Here is a 17,137-nt window from a genome sequence, read left to right as displayed (position 1 = left end):
ATATTTTATATAATTTTATTTTTTATTCTTCTTTAATTATTGTACATGTCCTTTAATTAATAAAAAATGCAGGTATGTTATAGTGTCGTCATACATTCAGATTAATACTGATTAAGGTCTTGCGGCCTTGAACCTGTGACCGAATCACAACAGTGTTGATATTCAGAACAACATCTCTCCCTCACTGTGATGTTTTTTATACAACAGTTCTCCGCCATATTAGTGCAATAAGCAACAACAGATTATGATCTGTTTGTTTATTTTATCATTTATTTGTCTACGTCAACACAAATAGTTCCAACTTGGCTGTTGCTAAGCAACACATGAACATGTTCCTGACCTGCACAGTGACACTAGCTGCTACCTCGTCTCCTCGTTCCCTCAGGTGTTTCTGAAGGATCCACCTTCCTCCTTCATCCTCTCCTGACGACATCGTTTCATTCAAACGTTATTTCTGAAATATTTTCATCTTTGTTTGTTACAGTTAATGTGACGCTTAATAACGGTTAATAGAACACCTGTGGAGCGGAGTGATACACGGAGTTAAAAGTCCCAGTGTTTCCTGGAATGACTCTCGTCCAATCAGATGACTCTGTCAGTGCTACCTGTTGTATAATGAGGAATAAACCTGCTGTTACCTGAGCAGCTGGTGTAGACAGAAGACATCTCACAGAGGTCACACGGCTCAGTTGTAACATTATAACAGATGCTTTATGTTTATTGAACTATATGTTCTGTTCATTGACAGCTGTTGTTGCTCTTCCAGTGATAACACTTTAAACTTCTGCTCAGAATAAAGGTACAGACAGTTTCTCTGTAATATAGCTACTGTTTGTATTGGTGTGTTTTACATTGTGGCCACTAGATGTCGCTGTGTTCACATGAAGCGTCAGTGACCTGGGTCAGAGCTTCATGAAGCCTCATCACATCATCACTGGGTCCAAAGGAAACCGTTGTCTGAACAGGACAGTCTCAGCTCTGCACTGCAACAGCAAGGGCTTTCTTTTCCTAACTTGCCTTGGATTCTTTTCTTTTCTTCTTTTTTACAATTGAAAAAACAACAATAAAACTGTGAGACTATCTATCTATATATACATGTATATATAGATAGATGTATATATATATATAGATCTACATAAATACATAAATAAAATAAATATAAGTAGTAAAAAATTATGAAAATACATATAACATAAAAAGACAACAAAAAAGGCAAACTGAAAAAAACGACAGAACAACAAAATTTAAACTTTAAAGTCATAATCTATTATTAGCTGTCATTTTTATTTTTAATGAGACAACCTGATTAATTAAACAATATCACCCGAGATGGAGTGATGTACTGAACATCCGCACAGCTGTGATTGGGTCGTAGGTACGAGGCCGTTACAGTGTCACTGACCTTGTTGTCTTTGCAGCTGTTGTTCACTTACATTCTCTGTTTTAATGCTACAACTGCAGAGGAGACGATCTACTTCCTGTTTACACCGGCTCGCACATGCTCAGTGTAGGTGATTGCTCAGGTATGTGTGTGTTTTCAGGTGTGTTCCTCTGGACGAGGCCTGGCAGTTTCCACTGGGTGATGAATTGATGGAGGTGCAACAGCGAAGGTCTGAGCCTCATTCTGTGTAAAGTGACCATCACACAACTCAAGTCTTTTACGATGAAATAATTTTGGACAGGACGAGGAAACTTTTAATGTGAAAAACTCCCACTGTAGCTCTAAGCTGAAAGCAGTGCTGTTGAAAACATGGTTGTGTTTGAACCATTGAAGCTCGTCTGTGTTCAGAGTCTCAATGCCACAAATTCAAAAGGAAAAAGTCAAGAACACTGAGGACAAACCGAGTCGCTTCCAGCAGCTCGACGCCAATAACAAACCAGAGCGAGCGGGTTTGACGAGTTTGACTCTGCAGGCTGTTGGTGAAGGTCACAACGAGCCGGGGTCATGTATACTGTACGTACCCTGAAACACACAGCGCCAACTCTGCCCTCATCACATCTGTCGGAGCCTTTATTATTTCATATATTATTATATCACACACACAGAGCCATACACTGATGCTGCAACACCTGGAGGTACAGAGACTGATAACAACTAAAGACCTGCGTGTTTAATCTCATCCTGCAGCTCTGGCATCAGCTGGCGTTCAGCCTCAGAGGAAACAAGCTGCTCTGAACAGCCAATCAGCAGAGAGGAAATAAAGAGCTGAGTCACTCCAGCTGAAAACTCTCACAGCTACAGTAAGACTCAACACATGACGGTGACTCCAACACCTCCCAGTCTCCACCAGTTCAAACCAGGAAGTTGTGCTCCCTGTTTTTCCTCCTGTGACCTCACCGTGACCTCACCAAATTGTGTTTGGTGAGGTCACTGTGACCTTTGACCCCCAAAATCTAATCAGTTCATCCGTGAGTCCAGGTGAATGTTTGAGCCAAATGTGAAGAAGTTCCTTCGAGTCCACGAGACGGACGACCTGAAAACAAAATGGCCGCCGCTCTGACTGTCGCCAGGCGGAGGAATGAAAACAAGACTCTACCATGTGATACTGGTTTTATGTTGACATGTGTCCTGTAACAAAATGAGTTCACAGGTTATTATTATATTATTATAGAGCTAATGTTTCTGTTGTCATGGTAACTGCAGCAGCCAGAGAGAAAGGAAAATGAGAGAGAAAGTACAATGGCTGAATCATCACTCTGTTTAAAACTAAAAATCAAACCAAACAAACAGACTCACACTGGTGGTGTTCACACACACACACACACACACACACACACACACACTCTGGTAAAAATAAAAAGACTGGAGGAATGTGAGCGGTGATAATCAGTCAGCAGAGATAAACTCTGTCACCTCGCTGCTGGAAACCTGCAGCTGTATCATGAACTGTCCACTGGGGGACACACTGGACATATATATATATATATATATATATATATATATACACAGTGTGAACGCTGTGAGGCATCAGACTGGAGGTAACAGACTCTTCGACCTCATGGTGGCGCTAGAGGAAAAGTCACAAGATGTCCAAAGTTGTCAAAGAAAAAACAATGATGTTTTCTGAGTGATCCAATAAAAATAAAGCAGATTTCAGGTAAAAACACTCAGAGAAACCAAATACTGCAAGGTTTGGATGGTGGGTCCAGGTGGGCGGGGCTTGGTGACTGCTTTGTTGTGACATCACAAAGTTCCAGAAGTCCTGACGGCTGGTTTTAAGGCTCAGTTTCTGAATACAGGCTGTGTGCATTTCTCTGTGGACTGAGGCTTTGATACTTTCACAGTATTAATATAGAAGCTAGACCTGATCTATAATCACACTACACATGGACACAGACCTTTACACTGGAGGAGCTTTAAATACGTTTGCAGTTTATTTCATTCTGTGAATTTCACTTTATGTTTTGTCAAAAGGTAAAAATAATGGATTTGCTCTTTTGAGATGTTTAATATTTATTATTATCATCACATCACTGGTATCGAAGGTTTCATTCTCCTCTGAACATGACACAGAACAGAACTCATGATTCATGTTCTCGGACTCTTCAGATAAGACCAGGACTGACCATACTGTGTGTGTGTGTGTGTGTGTGTGTGTGTGTGTGTGTGTGTGTGTGTGTGTCCGCAGCAGACATGATACAGTTGCCTCTTTTGTCCAACAGCAGAAGTTGTCAATGTTTTTAACAAGCTAAAACTGCTGCTCTAAGTGAAATGATGTCACATCACTTAATGAAACTTTATTTGTTGTACAGCACTTTTCATACAGGTGAGTGCAGCTCAAACAGCTGAGAAGAAAGAGGACAGTTGAAGTGAGAAAGCTGAGAATGAGACAATTTTGAGTTTACTCTCAGGTTGTCATGGAGACAGTTCCATCAGCTTGGAGCATGAAGGCTGAAAAACTGAAGGGTAGATTAGAAAAAACATGAGTTAGACAAAGATATAAACGATTGTAATGGAGTGATGGAAGAAACTGGAAAATGCAAAGCTGAGGTCAACGACCTCTCAAGGTCACCAGAGGTCAGACACAAACTGCCTCCACGTCTGAAAGGAAACCTCGGGGTGAAGATCATCTGCTGAAACTTTCATGCTTCACTATATGAACCACTGATGACCTGACTGAGGAGCTACTTCTTCTCTGGTTTATTCACAGCGGCGTTCTCATGTCTGTGTGTTCAGGTCTGATGAATCACAACTCAGATTCTTGTCTGATGTGAGTGTTCTGAAATGAAATGTGAGTTAATGTAAATATCTGATATACGATGAGGAGCTCTCAGAGCCAGGTGACCTACACACTACTACATTTTCATTTTAAAGCTGAGTTTTCAAAATAAAACGGGGCGGGCAGAGTCTCTGAAAGGCTGTGTTTTTGGTGCCTGAAGCCTATGGAGTCGTGCGGACGGAGGAGGAAAGAGACGAGTTTTATAATGAAAACGTAGCAGTGTGGACAAAGCCTGAAACAGGGTGGAGACCCCAGAGTCTGTGTTTGAGGGATTTTTACTGAAGCGCATCAGAGACACACGTGAAAACCTTTTCTTACAATTCTGCTTCGTGTCCCTGATGCTCTGCAGTAGATTTTAAAGGTCCATTGTCTCATAGTTCAACCAGTGTCACAACAACCAGAGGTTAGAGACAATAACCTGTCTGTCTGTGGTCCAGGTGTGACAGTGGCCACTGACTGACTGACTGACTGACTGACTGATGACTGACTGACGACTGACTGATGACTGACTGACTGATGACTGACTGACTGACTGACTGACTGACTGACTGATGACTGACTGACGACTGACTGATGACTGACTGACTGATGACTGACTGACTGACTGACTGACTGACTGACTGATGACTGACTGACGACTGACTGATGACTGACTGACTGATGACTGACTGACTGACTGACTGACTGACTGACTGATGACTGACTGACGACTGACTGATGACTGACTGACTGATGACTGACTGACTGACTGACTGACTGACTGACTGATGACTGACTGACGACTGACTGATGACTGACTGACTGATGACTGACTGACTGACTGACTGACTGACTGACTGATGACTGACTGACGACTGACTGATGACTGACTGACTGATGACTGACTGACTGACTGACTGACTGACTGACTGATGACTGACTGACGACTGACTGATGACTGACTGACTGATGACTGACTGACTGACTGACTGACTGACTGACTGATGACTGACTGACGACTGACTGATGACTGACTGACTGATGACTGACTGACTGACTGACTGACTGACTGACTGATGACTGACTGACTGACTGACTGGCTGACTGACTGATGACTGACTGACTGACTGGCTGACTGATGACTGACTGACGACTGACTGATGACTGACTGACTGATGACTGACTGACTGATGACTGACTGACTGACTGATGACTGACTGACTGACTGATGACTGACTGACTGACTGACTGACTGATGACTGACTGACGACTGACTGACTGACTGACTGACTGACTGACTGATGACTGACTGACGACTGACTGACTGACTGTCTCTCTCTCTGTCTCTCTCTCTGTCTCTCTCTCTGTCTCTCTCTGTCTCTCTCTCTCTGTCTCTCTCTCTCTCTCTCTCTCTCTCTGTCTCTCTCTGTCTCTCTCTCTTCTCTCTCTCTCTCTCCCTCTCTCTCTCTGTCTCCAGGTTCTGGTCTGGTTCTGGTCTGGTTCTGGTCTGGTTGAGGTTGTGATGACATGTCCTGGTCTGCAGGTCTCTGGGTGTCACCTTCTCTCAGTGGAAAGTCTCTGCTGTGAAGGTTGTACAGATGTCGTGTGTGTGTGTGTGTGTGTGTGTGTGTGTGTGTGTGTGTGTGTGTGTGTGTGTGTGTGTGTGTGTGTGTGTGTGTGTGTGCGTGTGTGTGGGAGGGGGGGTACACTTATCCCAGCATTCCAGCCTGTTGTGGCCCATCGGCGACACCAAACTGCCCTTAGCTGTTAGCCGTTATCTCCCCCACGTGTCGGCGGGGACGAGGAGCTGTTGGACGGCCCCGGGCCCCGCAGGGCCTTGTATGGCCATGGGCCGCTGGGAGAGGGACGATAAGCAGCGGGAGAGAGCGACGCTGCCATGTTTAGAACAATGTCTGTTTCTGTTAAATTTAGAGCAGTTATCGGACTCAGCTCTCCTTCCTCAATACACTCTCCTCTTCTTCTGCTGCTGCTGCTGCTGCTGCTGCTGCTGCGTCAGGACCAGGTGAGTACCAGCTCAGAGAAGGGTCACCACATCTGTTCATTCAGGATCCAGATGTTCATTCAAGGTCCAGATGTTCATTCAGGGTCCAGCTGTGGAGGAGACGCTCTGTGATGAGTGTTTCTTTCTTCCCACATCCTCCTGTGTGTGTTTCTCTGTGTCCTCCATGTTGGAGCTGCTGATTCTGTAAAGGGATGTGAGGAGCTGATGGGGGAGAGATCAAGGGAACAACATGTATAAATACAGACTGATAACAAATTATAATGATTTATTATTTTGTTTCACTTTTTTCACTGTCCAGGTTTTGACAGTGTGAACAGTGTGTTGTTGTTGTTGTTGTTGTTGTTGTTGCTGTATGTGTGTTGTAGCTCTGCAGTGACCGGACGTGCTGTAGTGATGTTGTCATGAAGTTTGAAGTTGACGGAGGAAAACGTTGCAGTAGGGCTGAAGGTGATGGAGTTATGCTGAAGTATAGACGTAGTAGCAGTAATGCAATGTTAGCAGGAGGAGGCTAACAGTAGCAAAACCACCACAGACCACCAGAGCTCTCCTGACAGTAAACTGTATCTGTGGCTCCTTGTGAGGCTTGGTGTGTTCAGTGTTCTGGTCTGGACTCAGTGTTCTGGTCTCTGGACTCAGTGTTCTGGTCTGGACTCAGTGTTCTGGTCTCTGGACTCAGTGTTCTGGTCTGGACTCAGTGTTCTGGTCTCTGGACTCAGTGTTCTGGTTTCTGGGCTCAGTGTTCTGGTCTCTGGGCTCAGTGTTCTGGTTTCTGGACTCAGTGTTCTGGTCTCTGGACTCAGTGTTCTGGTTTCTGGACTCAGTGTTCTGGTCTCTGGACTCAGTGTTCTGGTCTGGACTCTGTGAGACCTCTGGCTGTTGGAGGTCATGAGATGAAGTTACGTTGTTGTTGAGACTGTGACTGAAGCTGAGAGGGTTTGTACTCTCAGGCTGGATGAGGAGGAGGAGGAGCAAGAGGAGGAGGAGGAGGAGGGGCAAGAGGAGGAAGAGGAGGAGGATGAGGAAGAGGAGGAGCAGGAGGAGGAGGGAACGTGTTAACAGACTCAGAGGGAGGAGACAGAGCAGGACACAGTAGTGTGGACGGTGTTCACATCATCAGACTCTGGTGTTTCTGTTCCTTGTCTCCACGTTCTCTGACAGGCTGGACGTCTCCTTATCGATGTCCCTCAGTGTCTCTGCCTCCAGGACCTAAAGCTCCTCTCATGTCTTTGTGGACATTTTGATCCGTCAATGATTTTATCTTCTGTCAGACACTGAAACTGTTTGAGTGACGGTAGGTTTCTGATTTTCTACTGTCACAGAGGACACATCAGAGAGGACACATCAGAGAGGACACATCAGAGAGGACACATCAGAGACAGAGACACTGTAACTCATTAGTTTATATAATAATACATATGGTAAAGTGATGTTATATTGGTGCATAAAATGATGTTTATTGTTTCCTTAAAGTTCATGTGAAGGTAAGAAAAAGTCGTTTTAAATGAAGCTCATATAGATAATATAAAATATAAAGTTATTCCGTTATTAATCTGCAGTTTTACAGCAGCAAAGTGACAGAACCAGATACTTAAGACAGATGAATAATAGAACATGTACAACTTTGATCTTTAAATAGATCAATATGACAGAAAAATAAAAGGATTTTTTAAATTACGATTAAAAGTCCAGCTGATTTTATAGCAGTCAACATGAAGGAGAAGGTGAGAGATGAGCAACTGATCAATTAAACCATAAATCAATCAAACTGACGATAAACTGACAGATACAACTACAGTGATTCTCCCTGAACAACTGATTCAAGGAATAAATGTCAATTAAAAAATATGGTGATAAAGTATCACTGCAGTTTATGTAAATTAGTGGTTGAAACTATTCATTCACTCATTGATGATCTTTTAATTGACAATTAACGATGGAAAAACTTCCATCCAAAGAGTCGGAGGTGATGATGTGATGAGAAAGTCTGTGAAGCACAAACTCTCAAATTGACCTTTTCATACATTTGTTAGTAGTGTGTGTGTGTGTGTGTGTGTGTGTGTGTGTGTGTGTTCAGAAAATCACAGTTCTGGATCATGTCACAAACATGAAACATGTAAAGAAACGAGCCCACAGGTCATCTGTCAGTGGGTTATCATGACATCATAGTCAGGTTTTGTTGCTAGGCAACATCTAGTAGTCGTAGTAATGATGACAGGAGCGAAGGGAAAAGTGTTGGTGACGTAGTATGAAGAGAGACAGAGTCCATGTCAGAAAGAGGTGGTGGATGGATGAATGTGACACAGGAGAGCCGTGTTCGATCCCCGTGTGAAACCAGCTGTTTATATAGTAACCATGACAACATAGACCGTCTTCTGTTGAGGAAGTGCTTTCTCTAACCCAAATCACCATCGTTTCCTAAAGCTAACCAAGTCATGACATATACCATAGTAACCATGGCGATGAAGGTAGGTACGTCTGCAGTACAGTCTACGTGTTTATTGTTGTAACCATGACAACTAAGGTCTCTCTTAGTTCAGAGGGTTGGTGGTGGTTCAGGTTGGAGGAGCAGCTGTTGTTGGACAGTCTCATCCTTCACTAAAGGAGATAAGACAGGAAGCACTGAAACTCCTTATCATGGCCGCCACGGAGAAACTTCGGGTCAGGAAGAGAAAGAAAAACACTTCTCCTCCACAGCTGGGACAGATCATGAGACAGTGGGCCTCTGGACACAAGTGTCCAATCTTATATTCTACATGTATAATGGAAGTCTTTCGTGTATCACTGCTAAGACAGAAAAGGCCTCAACAATGAGGACTACCTCACCTTTGAACAGTGTCTTGGGGAAACTGTCTGTTCTCTAAAATAAAGGTGGTCTTATATTTGATATAATATAGTATCAGACTAGTGACTTCCTAAAGGAAAAAGATGTTGTGTAACAAACACTTCAATATTTGGAAGTATCCAGATGTTTGTCGCCCAGTTTCAAACATGATCAGAAACCAAAGGACTGAAGTCTCTCTCTGTGTCTTGCAGGTTTAAGGGAGCTCAAGCATCACCATGAGCCGAGCCAGGACCTCATCCCTGTTCACCAATCAACTGCTTTTCCTGCTGACCATCATCTCCTCTGAACTTCCATGTTCGGCAGCGGGAGGCTCTGCTGCGACCCTCCAGTCCAACAGCACGGGCAGAAACCACACCAAATGTGGCGGGAGCACAACCTGCATAGAGGGAGTTATCCTGCCGGTGTGGAAGCCAGACAACCCGACCTTCACCGACCGCATCGCCAGAGCTACCATCTACTTTGTGGGGTTGGCGTACATGTTCCTGGGTGTCTCCATCATCGCTGACCGCTTCATGGCGTCCATCGAGGTCATCACCTCCCAAGAGAGACAGATCACCATCAAGAAACCAAACGGCGAGAAGATCACCACAACGGTGCGCATCTGGAACGAGACGGTGTCCAACCTGACACTGATGGCTCTCGGTTCCTCCGCCCCAGAAATCCTCCTGTCAGTCGTGGAGGTCTGCGGTCACAACTTTGACGCCGGTGAGCTGGGCCCCAACACCATCGTAGGAAGTGCCGCCTTCAACATGTTTGTCATCATTGGCCTTTGTGTGTCTGTCATTCCTGACGGACAGACCAGGAGAGTGAAGCACCTCCGGGTGTTCTTTGTCACTGCTACCTGGAGTGTCTTTGCGTACACCTGGCTCTACCTGATCCTGGCTGTCATCTCCCCAGGTGTTGTTCAGATATGGGAGGGGCTTCTCACGCTCTTCTTCTTCCCCATTTGTGTTGGGTTTGCTTATGTGGCCGACCGCAGACTCCTCTTTTACAAATACATGTACAAACGATACAGAGCAGGGAAACGGAAAGGAGTGATCATCGAAACCGAGGGAGAACCAGAGCTTCCCTCAAAGGTCGACATTGAAATGGACGGCAAAATGCTCAACTCCCGCGGAGAGGAGTTCCTGGACGGAGAGACAGGTTTTGGTGTGAAGGAGCTGGACGAGGAGGAGGCCCGCAGAGAGGTGGCCAGGATCCTGAAGGAGCTGAAACAGAAACATCCAGAGAAGGAGACGGAGCAGTTGATGGAGCTCGCTAATTATCAGGTTTTAACCCAGCAACAGAAGAGTCGGGCTTTCTACCGCTGTCAGGCAACCAGGATCATGACGGGAGCAGGCAACATCCTGAAGAAGCACGCCGCTGACCAGGCCAAGAGGGCCGCCCAGCACGACATCTGCTCCGAGGTTTCACTGAACGATTTTTCCTCCAAGGTTTTCTTCGACCCTGGTACTTACCAGTGTCTGGAGAACTGTGGCAGCGTGGCACTGAACATGGTGCGTCGAGGTGGAGACCTAACGAGCACAATCTCAGTGGATTACCGGACTGAAGACGGCACTGCTAACGCCGGCTCGGACTACAGGTTCACTGAAGGAACTATTGTCTTCAAACCAGGCGAGACCGAAAAGGAAATCCGCATTGATATTATCGACGATGATATTTTTGAGGAAGACGAGCATTTCCTGGTTCACCTCAGCAATGTGAAGGTCATATCAGAGGGCGCCGGCTCAGACGGACACGAGGCGAACCACGTGGACGCTCTCGCAGGTTTAGGTCTCCCGTGCACGGCCACTGTCACCATCTTCGACGACGACCACGCAGGGATCTTTACGTTCGAGGAGCCGGTGGTGACCGTGAGTGAGAGCATCGGCGTGATGGAGGTGAAGGTGGTCCGCACCTCGGGGGCTCGCGGCGTTGTGGTGGTGCCGTACAAAACCATGGAGGGGACGGCTAAAGGAGGCGGTGAGGACTTTGAGGACACACATGGAGTCCTGGAGTTTGAGAATGATGAGATCTTGTAAGTACAAATCTTCTTAACTTGAAGATTCTGAACGATGATTAAATTTTAAAAATGAAAATGAAAGTTCCCTGATTTCTCTGCAAAGTGTTATTGCTGTTTGTTAGATGTTAAAATGGCTGAGGTTTTTTTCTCAATATATCATCATGTGACCTGGTCAACATCTCTCTGGGTTTATGGCTGTATTTATTTCTCTCTGATGACTCGTCCACTCCTGGTTCTTGGTCTGTGACGTGACGTCTTAATGAAGATTCATAAACTGATGAAGTTAATAAACAGGTAGAATCTACATGGACGTCTTTTGAGTTCACCTGCTGTACAGTGTTAGGTTGGAAGAAAACAAAAGGATATTTACAATTTTTTTTGAATGAAACCACTATAGTCACAGATTGCTGTTATGGCTAAGACAGAGATGTCCCATTAGAAGACAGGTTCCCGGGTTGGCTCTTTACCAGCTCCATCAGTGTCTTTACAGGCTCCATCAGTGTCATTGGTGCCGGCAGGGGACCATTATGTGTAGTATAGTAGTAGTATAATAGTGTAACCCATTATGAATGTGTTCGGCAAAAGTTGCTATCGCTAGCTGGCTGTATCACAGCGATGCTACGCTAATGGTTGTGGTTAGATTGTTTTTTATTGGCTCTCATGTTCACAGGGAAATTTTATGCAGTTGTGTCTGAAGGAGGTCGGAGGTGTGGCTGATGACGCATTAGCTTTGGTCTGAGATGCTGGTGCTCTAGTGCAACTACTAGTGCCCGTGATGATCGTTTACAGAACCTCTAATACTTTTGAGTCTGTCTCTGAAAGACAGCAGCAGGAAAACGGGTGAAAATTAGCGAGTTCACCGGGGTATGAATGCCAGTTGTTCCCTTTTCCGTTGCAGACAAAAGCCTGATGTTAGCAGGTTTTTTAACCAGTGGAAAAGGAGCTAGAGGTTTTTATGACGCAGTGCAGAGAGAAGTATGTTGAACTTTACTGTGTCTGACTTCACATACTTGCATTAGTGCAGTGTAGTACGCTGTGTCTCACGTCAAAGGGATCTGATGCTTGGTGCGTTATTTCATATAATAAGCAACAGGTTGTTTGATACTGAGAAGGAGTTTATTAAAAGACAATGGGTTCTATTCCTGGTGCTGCAGCAGCTCCGCCTCCACACGGTCATGTGACTGCCAGCTTCAGGTTTACATGCCTCACATAGCTCCTTACAGACTCTTTCCATGTCCGCGGGCAGCAGGAATGTAACGCAACACATTTATTTCCAGAGCATAAACATGGCCGCTAGCTGCGAGGGAGGAAGACAGCGCCTTGAAATGGAAAAGGTGCCACGCTCATTCTGTGATTCAGTTTATTAATGAGGATGCTGCCCTACATTCACTCACAATGAGCTGTAGGAGAGCCTTATATAGACCGATGGAGTTATCAGCCGGACACCTGGAGCTGCTCCGTCTGATACGATGTTACTGATGTTAACATCTCCGTCTCCTCCACATGTGCTCTGACTTTACTTTACTGTGATTTTAAAGGACCAGTGTGTCGGGTTTAAGGGATCTATTGGCATGTAGTATGATATTCACAATTATGTCTTCATTATTGTAAAATCGCCTGTAACTACGAATCGCTGTGTTTTTATTCCTCCGCCCGGCAACAGTCGGAGCGGCAAACAACTGAAGGCTGCTCTGTGGATTTATTCTGACTGAGCTCTTCACTCCAGACATTTTCACTCATTCTCAGCTCTTTATAAAAAGCCTCTGTCAAAATAAAAGCCTCTATGTCAGAATAAAAGCACATCTGTAACTCAGCTGGACATGCGTCACATTTGTAAAACTTCCCAGTGAGGATCTTTGGGTCTGAAAAGAGCTGCTGTGTGTGACAGGAGCTTCACTCCGCTGCTGTTTACGTTGAGCATCCTCAGGTTACAGTGTTTACAGAGCCTCACTCTGCGCTCCCATTAACTTTCATCAGACCTCAGGTAGTTTTACTCACATCTGATTGGTCAGGAGCTGACAGACGCAGGCTTTTCTAGTTTAGTTTTGTTTAAGACACAAAATATGATTGTTTAGTCATTTATATTTTATATCTTGTTATATTCCCTCATCTCCCCCTAGATAAGACAAGATAGGAAAGGACAAAATAAGATAAGATAAGATAAGATGAACCGTTGTTGATTCCCCATTGAGGAAATTCAAATTTTCATAGCAGCAAATGGAAAAATAATAAAGAAATAAAATAAGAATCGAAACAGAATCAAACCCTAAAATAAATAAGAAAAGTTAGAAACACTATATACTATAACATATACAAATGCAAATAGGCATTTCTGGTGCAACTATAAAAATAAATATAAAGGATTTCTATTGATCTGTACAGACTTGAGTTTTTAGACTGTGGGAACCTGAAACTAGTCTGAGTGGAGGAGGGACACGACCACGAGGAGGTGACTCCAGTTTTGAGTTGAAGTGCATGTTTGTGTTTCTATCTCCCCTCTTTTCTTTAGTGTGTGTGTGTGTGTGTGTGTGTGTGTCAGATGTCTTGTGTAGTGCTGTTAGTCCAAACTGGCGCGGCTCCTGTCGTGTTGGGCAGATAAACATCACGCCGCTCTCTTCCTTATTCGGGCAGCCTGTGTTCAGCAGCAGGATCCTGCTCATCGTCGCAGCGTCAGCTCATAAAGCAGACGGACGACTGCAGCTTGCTCCCGTCACAGCCAACGACAGGGGAGGTCGCCGCTGGCCGCCGGCCACGTCTCCAGCCTCACTTTATCTCCACTGTCTGTTTCCCTCCACAGAAAACTGAGCGGGCTCTTGTAAAGCTGCAGAGATGAGAAGCAGACTCGTCCTGCACCTACAGCTCCACGCATCAGGGTTTTTCACATTCACATTAAATCCAGTGACTGTTACAGTGAAGTGGCTCTGGTCGTTGTGAACTCACACACTTGTCACCAACAGCTTCAGCGGAGCTTTTTAGCCTCTGATGTGTCTCAATGAAAACAGAAAGAGTCCCGTCACGTTACCTGAAGCAGCAGCCGCTCGTTTCAATTCATTCAGCCAATTATCCAAACAGATGCGCTTCTGTCGGTTAGCTCAGTACTGACCGACAGCTGACGCTAACACCTCCCGTCATGTTCTGTGTCAAAACACACAAGAAACAAAACTGAATAGTAACTGAAGTTTCCCTGTGAACACAAGGGTCAACAAAAGCAGCAATTAGCCCACGCTAGCATAGCTGTGATATGCTCCACAGCAACGCTGACAGTTAGCTGATAGCAACGTTTGCTGAACACATTAATAATAATGGTAATAGCAAGTCAGCTAATGTTAGCATGTCTACTGTAGCTGTCACTAATGAAAACAGACATGTAACATTATAAACCATCAAATTACTTACATTGAGTCCAGCTGGACTTCAGCAGCTCGTAGGGTTCTCCTCTCAGTGAACCAGATCAGTATCTGCTCCACGGTCGGACTGGGAAACAAATTCAGTCTTGGACTGATCCACTTGGACTGACTGCGCCAATGACACCGATGAAGCAGGTGACAATGCTGATGTGCCTGTAATGACTTTAAAACCTTTACAGATGTTTTGACGGTCCACCTGCCGACCAGGATCTGAGCCGTAGACCTCAGTCCAGTCCACCTGTGATCTGGTCTCCTTTCTGTGTCTGAGGCCTTTTTACATGAAAACCTGGTTTCTTCTTCAGTGGAGGGAATTCTGGAAGGTTACTTTCACCTGAAAGCTGCACTATGACATCACACCTGTGGGTGGAGCCTGTGTGTTTATAAGGAGCAATGGTTTAACAGGAGGGACTCACATGCTTCATTCTCATTACTCCACTACATCTTTATATAGAAAACAGTTTGCTGCTGTATTATTGATTTAAATTAAATTAAATTAAAATCTTGTTTATAGAAAATGACCTGTAACGTTCTTCCTCCAGGAAACAGTCATGTGCTCCATCACAACTAAAGCTTTCGCCTCCTCAGCTTGTGTGTTACTCACTGCCAATAACTGTATCAATGAAAGTATTTTCCCGAAATTTACTCTCATATATGTATATATATGCCTCTGTAGTTAAGCAGAAACAGGCTGAAGTTCATCATCACCTCTGACTAATCGTCTGGACGAACATCCTGCTCTAAGTTTTAATAAAACGACGACATGAGAAACATCTTGTGTCTCCAAACCAACAATCTGCTCAGATTAAATAAACATGGAAATGGATGAAGGCACTTTTCTGTTTCCACGCTGCTGGCACACACACACACACACACACACACACACACACACACACACAGACACAGAGACACACACACACACACACACAAGAACACAACACAACAACATCACCACACACACAACACACACACACAGACCACAATCACACACTATGTATATATCACACATTCACACACACACCCACGAGACACAACACCACACAACAGGAGCAGGCCACACACACACACAACTACACAGAATCACACACACACACACACACACACACACACACACACTCTGTGGGTCTGTCCAATGAGGGCTGCTGTAGCCTGCAGCCGACTGACGCCTCCAACACTTGAAGGCAGAACAAAACAAACTGGTACAACCAAACTTTTTAACTGTGTCATCAGGTTTCATCAGATCTTAAAGCTCCTCCAGTGTAAAGGTCTCTGTCCATGTGCAGGGTTTGGTTTCTCTGAGTGTTTTTACCTGAATATTTTAATTCATCACTCAGAAAACAGTCTTGTTTCTTCTTTGACAACTTTGGACATCTTGTGACTTTTCCTCTATAGCGCCACCATGAGGTCAAAGACCTCCAGTCGGACGACTCACAGCGTTCACACTGTGTGTGTATATATATATATATACACATATATTATTATTATTATTATTATTATTATTACAGTTAGCTAAGCTAGCTCGCTGTGTGTTGCAGCTGCAGCTCTGATGCTGACTGAGCTTTTTATATCACAATGAGTCTGACTACACCTCTATGTACACCACTTCAACATGTCTGACACACCTTGCAGGGATATGATTGGACAGCGTTTGGGGGCGGGCTTTAGTGAACAGCCAATGAAAGCTGAGTGATGTTGACAGGCTTTGTCTCTGCTTCATCACGTGTCAGTGACCTTCAGGATCGATGAGTCACTTTAGGAAACGTTCTTCTAAACATTGTTGTGGATGTTTCCTGCTTTTCGAACCTCGACCTTGAGTCTTTGACATCTACCTGTGGTCACCTGGTTCTCTTCCCTCCGTCAGACTCCGCCTCTCCTCCCTCTGCAACCTCCTGTTCTTTTTTTCTGTTTCAGCAAAACGATTCAGATCAATATAATCGATGATGAAGAGTATGAGAAAAACAAGAACTTCTTCCTGGAGATGGGCGAGCCTCGGCTGCTGGAGATGAGTGAGAGGAAAGGTGGGGGTGTCACCTTCCTGTGCCATAACCCCGCCCACGTCCCTAACGACCTTTGACCTCTGTTAATTCTAACTCACCTCGAGGCCTCGCTCTGACAGTTAAAGTCACAATGATCATTGCCATGACGATAATGACTGTTGGACCTTTCATCGTGACTTTAACCTCAGAGTCCGCCCCCTGCAGGCTGGACGAGGGGAGGTCACCCCCCCTCACCCCCTCGTTCCTCTAGTGTTGCCATGGTGACCATAACAACAGAGTCTCATCAGAATCTGTCGGCCCCTACGAGTGCGTTTGAATGTGTATCTGTGAACTAATGCATGACTCCTGACCTCTGACCCCCCCCCCCACTGTTGTTGTGTTACTCCCCCGTCTGCAGGAAAACCCCTAGCCGGTTGAGAATAATTGACCACGAGTGAGTGTACGAAAGGCATGGGCCAGCTTCTACCATAGACCGCTGCAGGAAAAGGATATCCTTGGAAGAGGAGGAGCATGGAACGCCATGGTGGTTGAACGGAAGGCACGACTTTCTGGTGTCTAACCTGGATCATTCTGGCTGCCGTTTTGACCTTTCTTCTTTCTTTATGCTTGTCTTTGACTTCTTTGTTTTCATGTTTCTTCCTCTCCACTACCTTTGTCCTGCTCATAGTTT

The 17,137-nt window shown here is 44.9% G+C and overlaps 1 protein-coding gene across 3 annotated transcripts in view; it reads left to right on the top strand.

Annotated features, from left to right (window-relative positions):
* The first annotated feature begins 6,116 nt into the window (after positions 1–6,116).
* Positions 6,117–17,137, top strand: part of LOC111237558 (sodium/calcium exchanger 1-like) — a 17,586-nt gene continuing 6,565 nt past the window's right edge. The window contains exons 1-3 of one of the 3 annotated variants that reach the window (XM_022766693.1): positions 6,117–6,222; positions 9,256–11,081; positions 16,382–16,488. In XM_022766693.1, coding sequence (XP_022622414.1) covers positions 9,280–11,081; positions 16,382–16,488 — 1,909 coding nt within the window. In that variant the 5' untranslated portion in view covers positions 6,117–6,222; positions 9,256–9,279. Of the gene's footprint in view, positions 6,223–7,324; positions 7,514–9,255; positions 11,082–16,381; positions 16,489–17,137 lie in introns of those variants that run through there. The other 2 variants (XM_022766695.1, XM_022766694.1) reach the window with 2 other exon arrangements.

The sequence above is a fragment of the Seriola dumerili genome, unplaced genomic scaffold (genome assembly GCF_002260705.1).
Source record: "Seriola dumerili isolate Sdu_G_001 unplaced genomic scaffold, Sdu_1.0 BDQW01001001.1, whole genome shotgun sequence".
Taxonomy (NCBI): Eukaryota; Metazoa; Chordata; class Actinopteri; order Carangiformes; family Carangidae; genus Seriola; species Seriola dumerili.
The sequence above is the reverse complement of the archived record's forward strand: the minus strand, read 5'-3'. Positions and strand labels throughout refer to the sequence as shown.